Source organism: Bidens hawaiensis, unplaced genomic scaffold (assembly GCF_021521415.1).
Source record: "Bidens hawaiensis isolate Kalapana, Puna unplaced genomic scaffold, B.hawaiensis_p1.1 tig00053142_1, whole genome shotgun sequence".
In the NCBI taxonomy this organism is placed as follows: Eukaryota; Viridiplantae; Streptophyta; class Magnoliopsida; order Asterales; family Asteraceae; genus Bidens; species Bidens hawaiensis.
The window spans coordinates 15,426-38,553 of NW_027506248.1; the positions used below are offsets into that span (position 1 = coordinate 15,426).

Consider the following 23,128-nt stretch of genomic DNA (forward strand, 5'->3'; position numbering starts at 1 on the left):
ACGTGAAATTTCAAACTCATTTGAATTGCTTTGACCAAAACCATGAAATCAAACCGGAACCAAACTAATGGAACAAGGTAACCGATGTAACTTAAGCTCTTGCCTCTCGCCCCACGCCTCAACTGTTGAAACTTAACACCTCAAAACGCCTCAAGGTTTTCAATAGAAAATGTATAAAAGGTAAATCACATTGCTAGGTTGCATCACACCTCCATGTATTGAAATTTGTATAATCGGTTTTTGTCATAAAACTATACTTTTATTGAATAATCTTGATATGAAACCAATTACATATACAATCAAAACCAAATACAAACTAATAATCATCATCTCAACGATCGAGTAACAATACTCTCAAGAACGCTAAATACAGACTCAAACCCTAGCATATGATATGAATCTCAACCAAGGAAACAGTAACGACTTGATGTAAGAAAGTATCTCGAATACACTCATATAAACAATCGTAACATCAATGTGATGAACGCTAAACACTCAAGTCCAAGATGGATCAGGAGAGAACAAACAAGATACAAGCAAGACGGTGAGAATAAATATGATTAAAAGATCATGTAGATCGACCCCTTTATGTTGACCGATAGAACCCTTAATTGTTATTGTTGAATGATGGAGACGATACGATGCAGATGTAAACACCAAACTTAAGCCCACAATCTGCCACAAGCCCATATCTCTCAAAGTTCCACCAGGCCCATTAATCAGCACAAGCCCATATGCAAAACACAAACAAATATTTATAAGCCCACATATATTTTTGGATACAAATTGAAAGAATGCACTACATATTTTAACAATTTTCCTATAATTGAAATACAATCCAACAAAATATAGTCTTGCTTTGTATATTTATTATGATTGGTGATGGGAAAACAACTTTGATGTCATTTGGAGCTTATTCAATATTTGTTTCAACTAAAACTAATATCGTTTATTTTAAAAGTTCGCATGTATACATGAAAAAGTGAGGGTATCAAAACAAGTTTCAATCAAAATCCTTGGATTGTTTCTTTGTTGGATATTCAACACATTCAAAAGCATATAGAGTCTATGTTAAAGATTATTTACCAAAAATAATGACTTTCAACACTTTAAAAAATATGTTAAAGATTACCAAAAAATGTTAAAGATTATTTCATTGGATTGTTTCTTTGTTGGATATTCAACACTTTCAACTTTTATAAATAAATATAATGACTTAATGTGTCAAAAGTGTATACTAAAATTTATGCTTCTATAATAAATAAAGCGACTTGAAAAGAGGTTTAAAACATTGTTTATATGCTTCATTTCACTCAGCAGTTCGTAATTGCTTAAAAGAATAAAATTAAGTAAAAAAAGTATGCACCAGCCGGGAATCGAACCCAGGTCTGTACCGTGGCAGGGTACTATTCTACCACTAGACCACTGGTGCTAACACGTTTGCTTTCCATTATTCTCTAATTAATATCTGTAAACAAAAAACGACATAGATTTTTTGCTTCAAGGTTTAGAAGAGCAATTAAAAGGCATGAATAAACTTTATTAAGAGGCTATTGTTGCTCGTTGTAGACATGTCACTTGTTTTAAGAAGAATGATAATGATTCCTGTGATAAGTGAATTTCTAGGGTTTGTGGTGAAATGGTTCCTTATGAAGTTTCGCAAATCAATTGATCTTGAAGTGATTGAATTGCTGGTTTTCAGCGAATATTTTCAAGTTAAGATTTCATTTTGAGATTTTTGGGTTGTTGTTATTATTATTATTTTGTGTTTATGGATATGGATTGTGATATCAAAAATCTTTGCAAATCATTTAGAGATTTAGAGAATTTGTACATGTATGAGTTAATGTTTGGTCCGAGCTATTGACTTTTGAAAGTATGTTTTCATCGAAAAAAAGAAACATTATTTGTTCATTAACATAACTGGTAGCTAAAGCATGTTGTTTCTTTTGAATATGAGTAACAAAGTTGTGGGATTCTACATCCTCTAATTCCTATTTTTTCCAGAGGGGTTCTTAAAGAAGCCGATTACTAATGTGTGTGATTCCAATGAAAATCACAGAGATCAATGAGCAGGAGATGAACACGAGTCTGCATAGTTATATATGATGGCACTTGAATTGACTTCACGTGTTTGACACGTGAGGGGAACTTAACGTATGATTTTAACATACATCCATTTTGGGGACTGTTGGTGTTAGGGTTGAACACGGTTCGATTCGGTTATTAGACGAAACCGAAACCAACACTGACACCGAAGTCATTGGTTTTTTGAAATGTACAACCGTTAATTTTCGGTTTTGATTCAGTTATAGTCGTTTTTGTTTTCAATTATGTGTATACATTGCAAATAAAATTTTAGAAATGAAAATGATGATTTAAGCTTGTAATTAGTGTACCACATATATATATATTGAATTCAAAAAATAAAAATAGGCGCGTGTTACGTGGAACTATACGAATACAAAGCTGCCAGAGTAATAAAGCTTAAAATTCAACAAAGTTCTTAATCAAAAAATATTGGGCGCGCTCACGGAATATAATGGAATTGAAATTTGCATAGGATTTGGAATTTGAAGGAATTGGATTTGGAATCTGAACATTCCAATATAAATTGGAATTGGGGGGAATTGAAATCTAAATAAATTCTTAATGTGTTCGTTTGACAAATGAATATGAATCAAAATAAGTTTTTTTTTTTACAATAATAACGGCGAAAACATTTTGTTTTTTTAGATTTTTTGTTTTTTATATATATTTTGCGTTATGATTTTTTATTATTATTTTTTTGAATTTTTTTATGGGTTTTCTATTAAGATTAAAAACCTCTTAAAAAATATTCAAAAATAATAATAAAAAATTCATAACTCAAAATATAAATTAAAAACAAAAAAGTAAAAAAAAGCTAAAATGTTTTATTCGTTGTCCTCGTTAAAAATAACTTGAGATAAGATTCCAATGAATTTTCTTGAATTCCTTCACATTTAGGAAGGATTTGAAATCCCTGTATTTTAAGAAATTTGAAGGAATTGAATTCCAATTCCAATTATTTGAACCGAACACACCAAAATGGAATTAAGATTCCAATTCCAACGAAACAAACATGCCATGTCATTGGATTTTAATTACAATTCCTTTGATATCCCACGAATTATGTGAAACGAACACACCTTAAAAGTTTAGTTTCAATCTTCGTTCATTATCTTATTCATCTTCAAAGATTAGTTCCACTCTTCATCACCACCAATTAATTCGGTTCGATTAATTTGGTTTCGATTTGGTTAATTCGATATTCTTCTCATCCATAATTGGTGTTACCCTTTTTTAAACGGTTGGGACTATATTTGTGTACTAGTAAAGCTGGGGACTAAATTAGTAATATGATCAAACCACATAATGAACCATTTGATTCTTCGTTAGCTAAAAGGCGCGAATTCACAAACCACCACAAACGAGCTCCCAGAAATCGCTCCGAAACCCTAGCATGTTCAATCGATCATGTCTCGCAGATAATCGACCCAATCCAATCCAATCGCCAATCACTCTCCAACTCATCACCACCGTCGTACGTACGGTTTCTACGTTCAAAGTATTCAATTTATCCAGTTTCGTATCTATTACGATCCGCATTCTCGGTAAAAACCCTAGGTTTCATCTTCTATCTATCTTTTGTTACACCAATTTGTGCTGATTGATTGAATTTATACAACAATTGAAACGGAACCGAAACCCTAGGTTGTCCAATACTCCAATTGATAATCATTTTCACATTTTTTCTTCACCGTCTGTTGTTTCACGATTCCTGGAAGATTGATTTGGTTGTTAACCGATGGAAGAATTCGAAGTGAACGAGCTTTGATTTTTGGATTCAGACAGAAATATGTAATGCGAACGTTGAGTTTATCGGTTAGGGATATTTAATGTACGGTGAATCAGTTAATGCACTTTTATTTTCATGGTGAAGAGATTCTTCTTCACAGTTCAGATTGGGGACATTCTTGATTTACGAGGCCACGGATGAGGAGTTCACTGTGACAGAGGTTTAATTTGTCATATTCAGATGGTATGTTACTGTCTTACATTGCATTACTTGTAATAAACAATGATCAAAGTCTGTTAATTACTTAACTTACATGCACTTTACATACTGTTGATTTGAGGGGTTTTAGCCATTATTTTGACTCATGAGGATAGGAGTGTCATTCAACATAGCAATTAAATTTTGTTGCTAAATCATTTACCTTGATGTGCATTCTAGATCTTCAAAGATGTATTTTCTTCGAATATGTAATATGGTTTAGTGAATTGATGTTCAAAATTCTTTAGATGATAGGCAATAGTTAGCTTCAACTAATTTTACTCGATTTTGTGGTATGTAGAGAAAGCCTGTAGATATGATTCACTTATATATAAGAGAATCTTTGATAGTAGAAAATGCAATGATTCTGTTTAATTTTGAACAAGGACAATAAGTGTGAGACTTCATTTTAGGCTTTGTAAACCATATTCAATTTTGGCCAACATTTTTGATTCTTTATCAAAGTTTTCAGCATTTGATTATGTGACAAATGCCAATAACTTTTCACTGTTTATTTCCTTCTTTTGTTTTGCATAATGACTATTATGACCTTTTATGTTAGTTTCTAGTAGCAGTGCCATTATAATGTATGCTTTATTTTCAAATCAAGGCGTTTAATTGTCATAATTAGAATGTTTATTCTTGTGTTAAATTCCTTCTTATTCCTCACCGTGTTGCATACTCAACTTTTATGCTACACTACTTCTAGTTCATTGATTCTTTGAATCAATATACAGGAGTCTGCGGAAAAAATAACCGTAGGTTCTCAAGTATGGTTGGAAAAACCATCTGTGGCTTGGATTGATGGAGAAATGTTGAAAATAGATGGAACGGATGCTGAAATCCGAACCTCTGATGGGAAGAAAGTAAGATAATTCACTTCTTATGCTCGAGTCAGATATTAACTAAATATTATTTTGTCTTCCAACTTCACCATCTTATAAAGAAAAAATCTGGATGTCAACTTTGAGGCTAATTAAATACACGGAACCAGCATCCTATAAAGCTAACAAATAATCACCCAAAAGTTTTTAAAGAAAAGTTGTTCTGATTGGAATTTTATAGAATAAACAGTTGTTATGCATCGTTTTTAAATATTAGTTTTTTATGCAGCGTTTTAACCAGTTTCTGATTTTGACATCACTCACTTTCAGGCTTAGACCATGTGCTATGATAAGTGATAGTAAAAATGCTGCCATGTAGGCGCCACCTAGGCAGTGGGATTATTACTATCACTATCATAAACATGTGTTATGGTAAGTGATAGTGAGTGTTTTTTTTTATTATTATTTTATGCATCTTATTTATTATTTATAAACTACTTGTCATCCGAAATGTCAACCCAAGCACGTGTCAAAACCGCTTATGAGACCAATTTTTTTTTTCCAAAAACAACTCTGTATTCATTAAAATGTATATCGGAACGTTTAGCTAATAAAAATAAACAAGACTGCATATTTAGTTTTTTTTCAGTTATCAAGTACAAGTTATTTGAGAAAAATCAAATGAAGTGTATTAGAATAAAATTTTTTATAAAATAAGATGGAGAGGGGTTGTTTTGTGATTGGCTCCACCAAATCAATTTTCTCACCCTCAAAGCTCTTTCACGCCCCTCTTTACCATGTGTACACCCACAAGATGAACATCCACGACCACACCACGCACACCCATAGTAGTGTGCCGTGGTGCAGATGAGGCACTCACCCAACCACGTTCACGTGGTATAAAGCGTAGTCTTATAATGTTACAAGTTTAGGTTCATGTTTTCTTCTCCATTTGAACTCATAACTTTTACTTTGTATAGGTTGTTACAAAGCTATCAAAAGTATACCCCAAAGAAATGGAGTATCCTGATGGTGGAGTGGATGACATGACCAAACTTTCTTATTTGCATGAGCCTGGAGTTTTGCATAATCTAGCTATAAGATACGAACGAGATAAAATCTATGTAAGAGGATGTCCAACCTCACTGTTTATGTAACTAATAACGGGTCAAATTGGAACATGCCAAACAGGTTGAATGTTGTCAAAAGTCAATTGTTAATCCATACAACGTTTTAGAATTAATTACAGGGTTGGTCCTTTTGGTTTCCCGTATTAAGGTTTTGATACATTATTTTGGAAATTTACATCTTTAGTCCATTGATTTTTCAAATAGTTACACATCTAGTCCCCGCCCACAGATGGGGTTGTTTGTTTCTGTTAAATAGGCATGAAATGACTACAATACCCCTTTACTAGTAAAAACAGAAATTACAAACACACACACAATAGTAAAGGGGTATTTTGGTCAAATTTACCAGAAAAATATAACACCTTTTGTGGGCTATGAGCCTATGACTAAACGTGTGCTGCTGTTTTTGAAAATAACTGGACTAAAGGTGTAGTTTCTGAAACAAAAATGTATCAAATCCGTGATATGGGTAAACTACAGGGACCAATCGTTTAATTAAATCAATTCTATATTTTAAGAATAAATAAAAACATGTATGGGAATCAATTGATAGGCCCGTAATATTATAACGTATGTTGACATTGTGGCAGACTTATACAGGCAATATCCTCATCGCCGTCAACCCATTTCAAAGTTTGCCTCACTTGTATGATACTCACATGATGGAAAAATACAACGGTGCACAATTTGGGGCTTTAAGTCCTCATGTATTTGCAATTGCAGACGTTGCTTTCAGGTAATATTTCTTTTTGTATATCATGGAAATGATTACATTGACATGCTTACATGAAATCAATCAGGGAAATGGTTAATGGAGGAAAAAGCAACTCAATTCTGGTTAGTGGTGAAAGTGGTGCGGGTAAGACTGAAACTACTAAAATGCTTATGAGATATCTTGCGTATGTTGGCGGTAATAAAGGTACTGAAGGACGAACGGTTGAACAACAAGTTTTGGAAGTAAGATTGCACAATAACTTCAAGTCTTTGTTTTGTCTAGAGTGCAAACTAGCTGAGCCGAGCCCGAGCTCGACTAGGCTCGACCTCGACTTGTTTAACTTACGATAGCTTGAGCTCAATCTTTGCTCGTTTCGAGCTTTATTTAATATATTAAATAAACTTTATATATAATACGCTCGTTTATGATAGCAAGCCAGATTGAGCTCAATAGATGAAGCTCAGGCTCGGGATCGAGGTCATTTAAGATCGGCTCAATTCGAGTTTTAGCGAGCCCTCTAGTAGCTCGCGAGCGGTTTGGCTTGCTCACACCACTTGTTTTGTCTCTATAAATGTTTCACTAAATCAAGTATAAATGCAAACTAATTTGACGAGGGTAGTATGTCAAGCTCATTATTGGAGAATCATACATTGAGTCTAATTTAAATGCAACTAGTTTGATATTCAACCGTGAATGGAATTTAAACTACTCTTTCTTTAGCACTAAAGACGTATTGATGCTTTGATAATAAGTTGTTATCTTTGCTTTCTCACGCTAACTTATCCAATTGTATTGATTAAATTTTTATAAATGCAGTCAAATCCCGTTCTGGAAGCATTTGGCAATGCAAAGACTGTTAGAAATAACAATTCCAGGTGCATTTTTTTATGTCAAAATTTTCACTTTCATCCAAAAATTGACACCAGTTTTTTATCTTGTTCTCTTTGCAAAATAATTGATTTCTATGCACATTATTTTGGTTCTTTAAAATGACAGAAATTAGAATTCTCAATTTTCTACGATGTCTAGACGATAAATTTTTTTTCAGGAACAAGCAAATTAGAATTATTTTTGTCTCTATTTAGAGTTTTTCTTTTATGTCTTGGAATGGATTCATCAAAATGATTCTTAGCAACATTTTGGGGGTTTCGGTATCTTTGATTACTTTGGTGCTTACTTTTATGAACCAATGAAATACCTATGATTTGATACAAAAAAAACTGTCCATCATTTTTTACAGATAGACGGGCAGGTTCAATAATCAATATTCCCTTTTTCGTTAATTGTGTAAGATTTAAACGTCTCCTCATTATTTCCAGATTCATTTCTTTCCTTTGCATATAGGATATAGTAATATTTCTTAAATTATGAGGCTAACCAGGAGGCCGTATATCTGGATATTATTCATCATTAATAAGCTTTTAATCAACTTTTAGAGTTTACCCATTTGACCCGTTAGAAGTAAAACGTAACCATAATCCTCAGGGATAGAGGCAAGGTTTGCCTACATCCCACCCTACCACTAGCTCGCTATGGGTTGAATTTACTTTGTATGATTGTTGTTGTCTTGGTATATGGTAAAAATTGCCACCTCTTGTACTTTTTCATTATTAAATGCATTGGCCAAAACTATCCTGATTCTTCTTTGTTAACTTACTGCAGTCGTTTTGGAAAGTTTGTTGAGATTCAGTTTGATAAACATGGAAGAATATCTGGGGCAGCTATTCGGACATACCTTCTAGAAAGATCTCGTGTTTGCCAAATTTCTGATCCTGAACGCAATTATCACTGCTTCTATCTCCTTTGTGCAGCACCTCCTGAGGTAATATTAGCATCCGGTATATAATTATGTAACCAACTAACTAACTACTTAAAGAATGTTAATTAACTCTTTCTTTCCTTTCAAGGAAGTTAAGAAATATAAATTAGGAGATCCCACTTCTTTTCACTATCTCAATCAGTCAAATTGTTATGAGCTTGTTGGTGTGAATGATGCTGAGGATTATCTTGCCACTAAGAAAGCCATGGATATTATTGGAATAAGCAAAAAGGAACAGGTTGTGAAATCTTCAGACTGTTTGTTAGTTATATTGTTTTTTTTTCTTTTTTTGTAATGAGCTGTGACCATAACATACCAATTTTCCAGGATGCAATTTTTAGAGTTGTGGCTTCAATTCTGCATCTAGGTAATCTTGAATTTGCCAAAGGGGAAGAGATTGATTCAGCAATTCTGAAAGACGATAAATCCAAATTTCATCTTCAGATGACAGCCGAGTTGCTAATGTATGGTTACAGCTTTTATATGCTCGTTTCTTTCGGTTTCCATTTTGTTTTGAGTACATGTCAATGCGTGTGTGCAGGTGTGATTTACATGCATTGGAAGATGCGTTATTGAAGCGTGTGATGGTTACTCCTGAAGAAGTTATCAAGAGAAGGCTTGATCCCAAGGGTGCAACTTACACCAGGGATGGTTTGGCTAAGACCTTATATTCTCGTTTGTTTGACTGGTAATTTCAACCTCTCATGTTGCTCCGTTTTAAATATTATTATGGTGTATTATTACTAGTTTATTATTTGCATTTATTTGTCTTTAGCGCATGTGCCTGTTATAGGCTTGTCTAGGGTTTCCGGTTTGTTTCCTATATATTGAGGGTTCTGACTCTATTGTAATCACAACGTTCAGATAAATTGTTATCCTAGTCTCTTTTACATTCTGGTTTAGTAAATGAGCCGAGCTCGACTAGTTTTACTTAAAGAGTGCGAGCTGGAGCTTAGCTCGTTTCCAGCTCTATTTCTAAAGCTGGAGCTCGGCTAGTGAGTAGTCTTTTAAGCTCGAGCACGGCTTGTTTATGATTTATTAATTAGTCTATAGGTATTTTTAATTGTTTTTATATATAACATAATGTATATATTATTTAGTTAGTTTTATCATAGTTTTCTGTATCGAACTAACTATTAAATAAAGTTTATATAATTAATAGGCTCGTTTAGGCTCGCGAGCATGATTTTCTTACTCACAGGTTGGTAGATAAGATTAACGTGTCAATCGGGCAAGATTCAAAATCAAATTCTCTGATTGGTGTTCTTGACATATATGGTTTTGAGAGCTTCAAAACCAATAGGTAAAGTTTATGCTCTCAGAAAATTGTTAACATGATTGATGATTAAATCATTTTTCTGTTTGTAATTTGTGCAGTTTTGAACAGTTCTGTATAAATTTTACTAACGAGAAGCTGCAACAACACTTCAATCAGGTGTGACTCAATTCATGTTTTGACAAAATTGTTAGTATTCTACTCGTGTATATGTATTGAGGGTCCCTTCAAACAGCATGTTTTCAGGATGCAACAAGAGATATACACCAAAGATGAAATTGACTGGAGCTACATAGAGTTTGTAGATAACAGAGACATCCTAGATCTTATTGAAAAGGTTCTTTTGATGCCTACAAAATTTTTATTTGAGTAAATTAGGTATAACAGCAATGGTCTTTTATGTTTTAAAAAGCTTGCAAGCTTCATCCTTGGGTGCAACGCCCGGGGATGAAAAGCGCAAGCTTATTGGAACATGAGCAATTTAAATAGAACTCGTAAAGGGTTTTAGTATGGTTGCACATTTTAGTATTAAGTGTTTTCAACATGAGCAATTTAAATAGAACTCACGGAGTTATTAAAATAAAGCTTTCCATGTCACTTTTTTTCTTATTATTCATTAAACTAATGCTTGAAATCTTTTCTCAGAAACCTGGTGGGATCATTGCTCTGCTTGATGAAGCATGGTATGCAACTTTACGTGCTTATTTATATTCTTGTTTTTGTGCATATTGATTATAAGTCTGCATGCACATCTGTGTGCTTTCATATTCATTTTCTGATATTTGATGCGCACACAAATTGATAATATCTTTTTGTTAGCTTTTGAGTAACTAATCTTTCTCCAGTATGTTTCCCAAGTCAACTCCTGAAACATTTTCACAGAAGCTTTATCAGACATTCAAAAATCACAGACGATTTATTAAACCAAAAATGGCACGCTCCGATTTCATCATTGCTCATTATGCTGGAGAGGTGATTTAAGCTTTTAAATTTTTCTAGAAAAGAATGTTACTAATATCTAGAGGCAGAAAAACAGGTTGGTCGGTTGGGTAACAGGTCAGTTCAATTGTGTTCAGTCTAGCCTGCAACAATTTACGTCCAATTTGTATTTTTTAAATTTTAATGTAATGATTAAAAACTATGTTGTTAAAATATAATATATTTTTGTAAACCAAATTTAGTCTATTGTGGATTTAGAAAACACGTTAAACAATTTTTGACCCGTTTAACCGTTCAATCTGTTTGATGCGTTTCATTTTTAGCCAATTCTTTATATTTTACGCGTTTGACCTGTTAATCAGGTTCACTATCAGTCCGATCAATTCCTAGACAAAAACAAAGATTATATTGTTCCTGAACATCAAGATTTGTTGAGCGCTTCCAAGTGCTCTTTTGTAGCTGGGCTTTTTCCTCCACCGCGCGAGGATGCAATTAAGTCATCCAAGTTCTCATCAATTGGTTCTCGCTTTAAAGTAAGTTTCCTGTTAAATACTTAGGGATTAAACTATGATTGCTCACGGCTCGCTTGAAGTTCTCTTGAAAAAGCTTGTTTGTAAACGAGCCGAGCCCGAGCCGGGGTTGGCTCGGCTCGTGGGTTGCTCGATAACTGGCTCGTTGGCTCCTTTGAATTAAGTCCCAAATGCTTGTATATAATAATAATAATAATAATAATAATAATAACAGCATAAAAAATTGACAAAAATAATGCATATATTATGCCTCTCGATCTTAATAAAATTGAAAAACAAGAGCAAAAAATAATACATGTAATGTTATAAGTTCTCTAGTTTGTAAAATTTATGTGTGAAAAATAAAAATATTAAAAAAATTTAACGAGCTGGCTCAGGCTTTTTACGGGACGGGCTCGACTTTTTAGCTCATTAAAATAAATGAGCCAAGCCGAGTTGGCTCGTTCAAGTTCGAGACTGAGTTCAACTTGGCAGTTGGCTCGACTCGTTTACAGTCGTAGATTAAACAAGTAGACAATAGTATATAGTAGGAAACTATGATATAAAATTTTGCTTCTTCTAAAGATGAAAAGGTGAAACAAAAAAGAAAGAGAAAAAGGGCATGAGTATTAATGGTTTTAACATCCTGAATATGAGAATTTATATCTACATCTTTCTTAATCATTGCAGCTACAACTTCAACAGTTGATGGAGACTCTTAATTCCACACAACCACATTACATTAGATGTGTGAAGCCAAATAACATTCTTAAACCTACCGTTTTTGAGAATGTCAACGTCCTTCATCAATTACGTTATGGGGTGAGTAAATTTAACGACTTCTGAATGCAAATTTTGAACTTCTAAAACTAAATGTATTTTCTGCTCGCCATTTAGGGGGTTCTAGAAGCGATCCGTATCAGCTGTGCCGGATACCCTACCGACAAGGGTTTTGCTGATTTTGTTAATCGATTTGGTCTTCTAGTTCCAGAGGTTTTGTCTCCGAAGTAAGTAAAGCTTATCGGTGGCAATATGACCTGTTTTTCAAAGATTGGGTTGATTTGGGCAAAAATAAAATGTATATGGGTTCAAAGAAAGCGCCCGGCCTACCTAGTTTACCAGACATAGTAAAATTCATTTAGAAATCTAACTAAAGTAAAATAAAATTGGATTTGTTTACACATTGCTTGTACTAACAGCTATGACAAAAAAGACGTATGCAGAAAGATTCTAGAAAAGGCAGGAATCCGGGGATATCAGGTAATAAAGTCACTACTTTATAAGCAACCCACTTCTGTTTATTGTTACAACTTGTAACTTACAGTCAGTCATTTACGTTAGTTCATATTTTTGAGTTGACAGATTGGAAAATCAAAAGTTTTTCTTAGAGCTGGTCACATGGCCGCATTAGATGCACGAAGAGTGGAAAGGATAAACTCGGCAGTCATTCTTATTCAGAGAATGACAAGGAGCTATAATATTAGAAAGTGTTTTCTTGCTATGGCGAATCTTGCAGTTGCCTTGCAAACTTTATGCAGAGGTTTGTAATTAAAGTAAACTCACATTAATTGTTTGTTCTTTCTGAACAATCTAGAGGTTATTGGCACATTTCTATGCTATATACAACTATCTTCATTTGGCCATCAACTTTTCTGTTTAGTGATTTACCCCCAATCTTTTGTCTTATTAGAACTTTATTTGTTGGTTTTTTATAACAAGATAAAGAAAAGTTAGGACTTTATTTTCAGAAAAAAATGCGAGGCGTTTCAAGGCATTTTTGTCTTAAAAGCTGAGGTGCGAGGCAGCGAGGGGGGCATCACATACGTGAGGGGCGCGCCTATGTACTACCAAATAAGCTTTATTTACAACCAGAAATAAACTATTTAACTATTTAACCTTTCATAATTTCTTCACCTATCGGGCTGTTAGTTTATGTATAAACCTCCTACATACCCTAATTTTAACCCATTTTTTACTAATTGGTTGTTTTTACATACCCTTATATTCATACATTGATTATTTATAAAAATTCAACAAATGGACAAATGATGTTTGTGGGTCAAACCACCTTAGAAAAGTACATGTTCTCACCCGAATCCATTTGACCTGCTACCCGTTCACCTTTCTGTTTTGCCACCTCTAATGCTAAATATACACCATGATCTTGCATTCCACTTACTGAATTCAGATTTAATGTAATCTCACTGTCCCACATCTTTCTTGGATTACTTCTACTAGGAAAGCTTGCTGCTAAGGCATATCAAGATATAAGAAAGACTGTTGTGTCAACTAAAATTCAAAGTAATTTCCGGCGATACACAATGAGGTCATCCTTCACCCGACTCAGGCATGCAGTTGTACTCATTCAGGCAGCTCTGAGAGCAATGGCTGCTCGTTATGAACTCAGATACAGAAGGCGACACATGGCAGCTACTAAATTAGAAGTCAGTACCTGGTATTCACATACTTCTTATAAATCTAAATGTTTGTAGGTTCTTTTCCTAATACGAGTCAGTTCTTGTAGGCCAAATGGCGCGGTCATAGAGATTATACAAGCTATAAGAAGCTCAAAAAGGCGACACTTGTCACACAATGCGGATGGAGGGGCAAAGTTGCTAGGAGAGAACTTCAAAGATTAAAGTCGGTATGTCTCATTGTATACATGGTATTTGGTTTATTGGGTTGTTGTAGCATATTGTTCTCTTGTTGTATAATAATCATAATTTAGGCCTATAGACGAACCGAACAAACATGAGCGAGGCATGTTTGTGTTTGTTCGTTAGCTTGAACTGAACAAACAATCAAATGCAAACAATTACATGAACGATGTTTTTTTGTTCGTGTTCATTCGTCAAGAAAATGAGTGTGTTCATGTCCATTTGTTAGTAGTGCAAACGAACAAAAATAACTAAACATATATGAACAAACATAACCGAGCGAGCACTAATTAAAAGTAAACGTGAACATCAACATGTTGGGCCTAAATACATAATAAAACCAGACTAGTTTGTATTGGGTGTTATTTTAATTTCATAAACGTAGACTAAACTGTAATGATCCTAACAAGTTTAATTGAACATATAAACGAACAAACTTAATCAAAGTATCAAACATAAACTAACGAACATAAATGAACATAAACGAGCGCAAATGAACGAACATAATTGAAGAAATGAGACGTGTTCATGTTTGCTCGTTTAACTAAATGAACAAACAATGTTATTCATGTTTGTTTGTTTGTTTGTTTATTAAATAAACGAGCTTGTAGCTGAATGTTTGGTTCATTTATAGGCCTAATATATTATTCACAAAGCTGTAATGATCGGATGTTATTATATACCTTTTTAAGTACATATATTGATAACTTTTTTAGAGTTAGCAATCTGGTCAAGGCTTACATAAGATTCTGAAGCCATTTAGGTTGCAATGCTTTATAAACTCTAGTTTGCCATTACTGTTGTATTCATAATTTCCCCATCCAGAAGTATATTGCATCGGTCATCACAGCATTACTTGTTTATGTTGGACGTGTATAGGCTGCAAAGGATACTGGTGCACTAAAACTAGCGAATGTAGATCTTCAAAGACAAGTGAAAGAGCTTAAACAACGTCTAGAGCTAGAAATACGTTTAAAGGTAACATTTTTTAAAGTTAATCTGTCATTCTTTTGCACTGGTTGTGATTACTTCTATGTATGGTTATAAATTAAGTTACATTGTGATTGGACTCGACTATATATATTGAACAAAATAACAAACCAAATATGTTGGTTGATGTTTGAGAGGTTGACCGACTCTCCGTGATCTGATTTTACTCTTTCTTGCTTCTTTAATCAACTAATTATGCGTAATACCAGCTAAACTAGAATGGTTGATTGTATACATAATAAGGTTACATAGGCTTCTATATATCGAGTTAGATATTAGGGATTGTTTGGCAATCTTGTGCTTAATCATTAAGAGACCTGACTGATTATTCAACATGTTTCTAAAGCTTACCCATTAAAGTTAGCCTCTTAATGATTAAGAGGCTACCAAACAGCCCCTTACACATAGATACCCTCTAGACTATAGTGATAGATAAGAACATAGCTAATCCAATAATCTCTATAAACTCCCTATCTATTTTTTCAGATTTCGCTAACAATAGTTGTTTTTTTAACGACCAGCGAATAAAACTAGAAAGTCATTTTGAAGTCACCCACCTGTCAAGACTCTTTTATCACATTGTCATCTTATCATCGAAAAGACAAGTAGACCCATCTATTAATTTGAAACTTTTTTTTATCACGCAGACTGAATTAGAAGAAACATTGCGTGCCAAGGAACATGAGTTAGCAACAAAAGATGTGGAAAAGACTGAGAATTTAACTGCAGAAGTGGAAAACTTGTCGGTAATATTAATGTTTCTTCTCTCCCTGCCCCCTAATTACTTAATGTTACACTGTTAAGAGATGTCTGAATCCATTTTCCTTTGAAACTATATTAGTGTGAGAACTAGAGGTGGTAAGGTTGCCTAATGGGTCAAAAACAGCAACTTTTCAGTACCTTTATGACCAATAAACTTACACCATAATTTTGTGGTAAATATCATACCAAACTATATTATCACTATAATAATGTAATTTTTGTATGAAGCGATTTAAAATGCTGTATGCACTAAAATTTTTTTTGGACATTTTTGACCCGTTTCCTTTTTTTACAGAATGTTTGATTCATTAGAGATGAAACATAGCCTAATTTGACCTATAAGGAGTTCCAAGTTTTCATTTGTGCTGATAGCTCTTGGTGCTAATTTATCAGTGACATTTTCCAGTGTGAAGATGTAGGAGCGTTAATACTGCTTTTACCATATTAATTAATGATGCTTTTATGATGATATGATAATAAGTAGGAAGTATATGCGAAATCTAAAAGGGTGGTAAGATGGCTATATTTAAAAGATGTTTAGTTTCTGTAATATATCTTGCATGCAAGAGCATCTTATCTTAGATTTCTCTTCATTATTCTATTTGTTTATCTCTCTCTTCTCTAGATTGATATATCACCTGCTTAAGTGTTTTAAGTGTTTTGTATATGTGTTGGCATGTAGTTTATAATAGAATCAGAGAGAAAACTAGCTGAAGAAAATGAGCAGAAGTATGCTGAAGCCCGCGAAACAATTGAAATTATGATGTCAGAAGAAACTGAAAGAAAGGTACCTCAAGTCCATGACTATGATTGCTTTTGTTTATTTCACCATAAAATCATGGCATGTATGTATACTATAGGTACAATATGTTGCATATAATTACAATATGTGTGATACGATGAAACCAAAATAGCAATATATAAAAAGATACAACATTATTATCCAATGTTGTATACGACATTGTTGAGGGAAACTGTGTAATTGTTAAAAGCACGTGATCTGGTTTTATTTTGGCTGGGACTTGAATTAGGAATGTACTTGATCACATCTACTCGTATAGTATGCAAAGATTATCTTATTTATATTTTTAACAAAAGAATATACATATAGGAGAGGAACCTACTTTAGGGCCATTACATTAACAGTATTACCTAAAATCTAATATTAATTGGGAATGTCACTTGCTTGGTTAACTACCTGATGGCCATTAGCTTTGAAGCAAGATGTTTATTTTCTTTTAGTTATTTATCAGATCTACATTATTCTCTTGATTTTTAAATGACCCATCAAGTATACTTGTTGGCGTGCAGGTTCAATTAGAATCAGAGAGACAACGAGCTGACAATATTGAGAAAAAACACGTTGAAGCCCTGGAAATGATCAAAATGATGAAGTTGGAAGTAGCTGAAAGAAATGTACCTCAACTTTTTGAATACATACTAACTTGTTTGGATTGTCATTGTAATTGGTTTCACAAACATGCAAACACATTATGTTCATATCGTACGAGATATAAAGTTACATTATCATGCAGATCGAAGTGGAAGATGGATTGCTTACTAAGGAAAACAAGCATGCTTCTGAAGTATCTGACCAAACTTCTTCTCATGCGATAAAAACACCAGGTGTTCTGGAAACTGAAAAGATTGACCGTTTAACTTCAGAACTTGAAAAACTCAAGGTAATGTTGGTTAAGTAAAATTCTCCCGTCTTTCCACACCCCTTAGTATTTGTAATATAAAGATTATTTGTATGCACTGCAATGTGGTGGTTTAAATTGATTTACTTGTCTACCATATTTTTTTTCCATTTTTTGGAATTCATAGATAATACATTAAATTTAATTACTGAAACTATCTTACTCTCTTTATCTGAAAATTACTCATCTCATGTCTCATACTTTTCGGCATGCACAGGCCTTATTAGAATCAGAGAGACAAGGAGCTGATCGAGTCGAAAATAGGTTCTCTGAAGCTTTGGATTTAATCAAAGTTATGAATGCAAAATTGGAAGAAACGGAAAGAAGGGTACTTAAGCTTCAGCAATCAGAAAAAAAGGTACTTATAATTCTTGACTATGTTTTATATAGTCTATCTCACCATAAAATAGAGCCAAATGTATTCACTTAAGAGGTAATTTAAAGCAAGTAAGTGGATAAACGATCTTTGAGCAACGCGTCATAACACATTTGAATATTTTAAAATCGTCTGCAAGAATGAAGCCTTATAATGAGCTACTCTTAAACATAAACATCAGGTGGTGTTTGTATTGAGGGTTTGTTTAAGGATAGGAATTTTAGTGTTATGTAAATATTAAAAGAAATCTAGATGCATAAAATAAAATAACCTCAAATACCTGAGTGCATACTAGCTCTAGGGATGCAAACGAGTCGAGCCGAGCTCTCGAACTTGTTTAACTTATGAAAGCTCGGCTCATTTTTTTATTATTTAATAATTTATTAATGTATAATTGTGTGTGTGTGTATAGTTATATTTTCTATTGCAACGCAAATATAAATTCTATAGTTATTTAGGCTTGCGAGCCTACTTACTGCAGCTCGGGCTTGGGCTCATCTATCAAACGAGCTTATTTTTTTAGCTCGGGCAGGGGCTCATTTATCCAATTTGAGCTTTTACCAAGCCGATATCTAGTAGCTCATTAGCTGCTTGACTTGATTACACCCGTAACTAGCTCTTAGGTAATTACTACTAATGTGGAATGTAATTATGATTCGTTTAACAAACATGAAAAAGCTTTGTTTTTGTATTGTCACAAATATAAAGTTACCTTATCATGTGGACTGAATTGAATGAAACGATGCCTTTCAAGGAACCCGGGTCTGCAAAGGAAGCAGCTGATAGTTTAACAACAGAGGTGGAACACATTAAGGTAATGTTGTTTAATATTTTTTCATAACTTCAGTTTAATAGATTGATGAATTATCCATTTTATATGCGTATTGATTTCCAGGTTTTAATAGAATCAGAGAAACAACGAGCTGATGAATCTGAAACAAAGTATGCTAAAGCTTTGGAATCAATCAATGGTATGCATGTTAAGTTGGAAGAAAATGAAAGAAAGGTACTTTATGTAATTTCAGAATTATGACATGTCAGCAAACATGTACACATCTAGAGTATTTATTGAATTACTTTATCTTGCAGGCTGAATTGGAAGACCGAAATCTTGGCAATGAACATGAAAATCCAATGGAAGCATTGTCTGTTGGGAAAAAAGCCACAGGTTCTGTGGAAGATAACGAAAAGATTCAAAGTTTAAATGCAGAAGTGGAATATTTGAAGGTAATGCTAGTCTTATATAAAATAGTTTCATAACCAGTCTAGGAGTATGTTTTAAACTTTAACCGTATTTCAAACATTATTCAGTTTTTAAAATAAATTACTCATTCGGTTACTTGCATGTAGGCTTTAGTAGCATCTGAGAGACAAAGAGCTGATGCATGTGAGAGAAAGTACATTCAAGCCCTGGAATCAAATGAAATTAAGCGCCAAAAGTTTGAAGAAACTGAAAGACGGGTACTTCAACTTCAGGATGCACTCAACAGGTAATATTTACTGTAGCATCAATCATTTAATAAAAAATCTCTCTTTTTTATATTAATATCTATAGCATTAAATGTTGAAAAAACTTCACCCAGTAGTAATCAAGCTTCCCAAGTGTTCTTTAAAAGTCACTCAAATTTTATTAGTTCTATGTAATTCTTTTATAGATGTTTAATTTTTAAAGTGAGGCAAATGAAATATACATGAATCTTGATTACTAATTGTTAAACTTAAGCCAAGTTGTTTCTAGTTTTATAAATGTTAAACTTAAGCCAAATTGGAAAAGAAAAATAATCACTAAATAGTAACTAAGTTTAATGTGTTTCATTTGGTTCGCTTAATTTTAAATTCTCTGTAGTATTTATAAAAAGTCAATATGATTGAACGCCTAATGTAAGTATAGTGATTTTAGTAAGATACTTTAGAAACATTAATCTACTCACAGGTCTTCTGATATATTATGTTTATTCTAAACTAATATAAAATCTGAGGTGTCATTTAACTAATGCCACGTGTATCTAGTGTGGCTCAGGATGATCTACTGCATGTCAGACCAGTTTTCAGAGCTAAAATGTATGATATGTGCTTCATCCAGTTCGAGTATAACTTCCGGATTCATTATCAGAGACGGTTTTGGCGATGCTACTTCTACTTCTTCTGATATTACATCAAATGATTATGATTTCACGTTCCCAGCTCCCAATTCAACTGCTCCAGATACAGTTTCTCCGCAAACGACAGTTCATTCTCCTTCTGTTTCTGAAAAACAATCAGGTCGGTCTAGTTTCTACAAAATTCCATTTTTGCCCGTAAATCTTTTATTTATGTATCAGCTTTGACATTCTCATGTCACTATCGTAGTCTCATGTCAGTTTTGTTTAATCAGGAATATTAGGGGTGCAAACGAGCCGAGTCTGAGCTCAACTAGCCTCGAGCTCGGATCGTTAACTTAAGAGAGTTTGAGCTTGAACTCGGCTTGTGAGTAGTTTTTCTGGAATACTAGTGGTGTAAACGAGCCAAGCCCGAGCTTGAGCTCAACTAGGCTCAAGCTCGGATCATTTAATTTACAAGAGCTTGAACTTGGGCTTTATTCATCAAGCTCGAGCTCAGCTCGTGAGTAATTTTTTATATGTAAAATAATATGTAAATAATTATATAGTTTTTATCATATTTATATATATATATATATATATATTATAATAATTACTGTATAAATATATATTTAATATATTAAATAAAAAGTTTAGGTTCCTAAGCCAGGTTTAGCTTGTTAAGTGAAGCTCGGGCTCGTTTAATAAAAAAGGCTTATTTTATAGAGTCAGCTCGCCTGGCATCGTTTATTGAATAATAAACGAGCTTATTTTTAGGCTCAGCTCGTTTAAATTATAAGAGCTTGAACTCGGGCTCACTCTCGGCTCGTTTATTTTTATCAAGTTTATATATATATATATTTATACTATTTTCATATATTTTTTATACATAAGATAATGGTTTATTGTATTTTAATAATCCCTATTGAACAGTATTGGCGATAATAATCCACATTCATTTTATCGCCACTGGCAGTCTCAAATTTTAAAAAGTTGGCCCTGAGTGATCTCCCGTTAAAAAGGACTAAACGACGTTATACCTTTTTCCGAATTTCAAACTAATGTTTTCGGGCTTTTGATCGGAAGGAGGATATGAGTCGATTGATGTAAAATTTAGCTCGAAACGGTGATCCAAACGGCTTGATTTTTGTTAAGTGTAAGTTTGAACACTCAAATTAAAGCATTATTTTGTCGTTTTGGAGCACCGTTTCGAACTAAGTTTTACATCAATCGGCCCGTATTCTTATTCCGATCAAAAGCCTTAAAACATTAGTTTGAAATTCGGAAAAAAGTATAACGCCTTTAAGTCCTTTTTAACGGGTGACCATTGGGGGGCGACTTTATTAAATTTGGGACCACCGGTGGCGATAAAATGAATAGGGATTATTATCGGCCAATACCATTAAATAGGGATTATTAAAATCCAATAAACCGATATAATTACATTATTTTCATCATAACTATAAATTTATAAGGCTCGAGCTCGATAAGTGAAGCTTGGGCTTGTTTATTAATCGAGCTTATTTTTGGATTCAAGGTCATTTAAGCCCGGATTGATTTGAGCTTTTAGCGAGCCGATCTCAAGTAGCTCACAAGTGGCTTGGCTTGTTTACTACTTTACACCCCTAAGAACTACTTGAAAGAAACTGCATACATATATATCTGTTTTGTTTTCTCTTCATGGTTGCTTTGTGCAGAGTCTGGAAACTGGGAAAAAAACGAGGGGGGTCTTTGATGACGTAATTTGATGGAACTTGGCTGTTTCAAATTGTGACATCATTTTCTTACTAAAACGACATGGTTAACCTTGTAGGTATCTTTTCTGGCTTCTCCTTGTATAGATCATTGCCTCTACATCTGCACTTTTTAGGAAAAAAATTTATTATTTTTGATGTGTTTATTATGATTACTAAATCAATAGTACATGTCATGGTGCAATTTTGCTCTCTATAGCAATTTTTCTATTTTAATTATATGTGAAATTCATACAAATAGGTATATCATTAAATGGGTAAAGGGTCATACTCAATTTTCAAGAAACAGATAATAAAACTAATTGACCATTTCTTTTGTTCTCAGTGTGATCGCTGCAGTTCCCGTGCATTGGAGCACCAAGAGGAATGAAAATAACAGGTTTTCGACACGTCGATTCCTTTTTGTGTACAGATCATGAAAATAGGCATTGACTTTTAGCTTTTAAAAAATGGACGTATTCTAAACCAACAATCAGAAAACACCATATAAGCTCTGCCGGCTAAGGTAGGTAGGTTTTAGCCAGTACAAAAAATCTTGAAACGTTTCCACGAAAACAACCAATAAAATTAATACACGTGTAAAGGTCGGCTACATCTAAGCCGCCGGTTGAAATTTAGTTCTCACTCTTAACAAGTGGCTAATATTTAGCACCTGCTTTTAGCAAACAGCTGAAATATAGCCCCGCTAAAAGCCAGCAGCTGGGATTTCCCTTTTGCTTTTAGCAGATGGGGCTGAAATGTAGCCCATGCTTTTAGTAGACAGCTGAATTTAGCCCCCGATTTTTATGCGTGTAATTTTTGGTTGGCTGTTTTGTGCCGGCTGAAACCTAGTCTTTTTAACCGACCTTGCTTATTTGGTATTGTCTTATTAGTTGAAGTCGATACCTATATCTGCATAACGTTAAGTCAAAATGCCTATTTTGGTGATTTTTTTTATTAAAATTTTACTTCATAGAATTCAATAAGGATGACCTTTTTATACAAAATATATGTCATATGATCAAGCTTACCTTTATGTTCGATTTTGCTTTATTTTTTTGGATGTGTGCTTACTCAAAAGTATTTAGCAGGTGCAAAAGTTGCAGAGCTGAAGAGACGAGAACAGGTATTTATATACTTACATATTTCTTTATTTATTTTTTACATATTTTCGTGTACTTTCTAAATGTATATATTCTATTCCAGGAAAGGAAATACCGGGATGACTTTCTCACATGGTGTGGCTGTTATATATATGCAAGGATACCTAATCTAGGCGACAAGATTGTATATAATTTTGAAAATACCATTGTTTGTTAGGATACTAATTATGATTCATTTAGATCATAAAATTGGTTACTTGAAGGCTAGTGATCACTGCTTCAATTTGTTTTCTTTTGATTGATGAAGTGATTGAAATTCTAACAATCCAATTAGGTTATTTTGATAGTTTCTGGAGCTAGAAATTCTGGTATCTTACTATTTTTTTATGTAAAAGAGCAAACTACTTACATCTTGATATTGATGCAAAATCTAATGAGT

The 23,128-nt window shown here is 33.5% G+C and overlaps 1 protein-coding gene and 1 non-coding gene across 2 annotated transcripts; one reads left to right on the forward strand and one right to left on the reverse strand.

Annotated features, from left to right (window-relative positions):
• Positions 1-1,361: 1,361 nt before the first annotated feature.
• Positions 1,362-1,432, reverse strand: TRNAG-GCC (transfer RNA glycine (anticodon GCC)). Its single transcript has one exon. It is a non-coding gene; the product is annotated as a tRNA-Gly (tRNA).
• Positions 1,433-4,797: 3,365 nt separating this feature from the next.
• Positions 4,798-21,656, forward strand: LOC143617230 (myosin-17-like). The gene is made up of 33 exons (XM_077089858.1): positions 4,798-4,944; positions 5,883-6,026; positions 6,623-6,768; positions 6,833-6,989; positions 7,564-7,622; positions 8,410-8,569; positions 8,655-8,804; positions 8,894-9,030; positions 9,108-9,254; positions 9,768-9,869; positions 9,944-10,001; positions 10,078-10,179; positions 10,488-10,525; positions 10,688-10,814; positions 11,144-11,314; positions 11,981-12,112; positions 12,188-12,297; positions 12,490-12,550; positions 12,653-12,830; positions 13,529-13,734; positions 13,815-13,934; positions 14,827-14,925; positions 15,585-15,683; positions 16,382-16,486; positions 17,011-17,115; positions 17,235-17,381; positions 17,617-17,755; positions 18,498-18,589; positions 18,671-18,781; positions 18,865-19,002; positions 19,126-19,265; positions 19,796-20,037; positions 21,551-21,656. The coding sequence occupies exons 1-33, from the start codon at positions 4,891-4,893 to the stop codon at positions 21,586-21,588; spliced, it is 4,014 nt and encodes a 1,337-aa protein (XP_076945973.1). The 5' UTR covers positions 4,798-4,890; the 3' UTR covers positions 21,589-21,656.
• Positions 21,657-23,128: the final 1,472 nt, after the last annotated feature.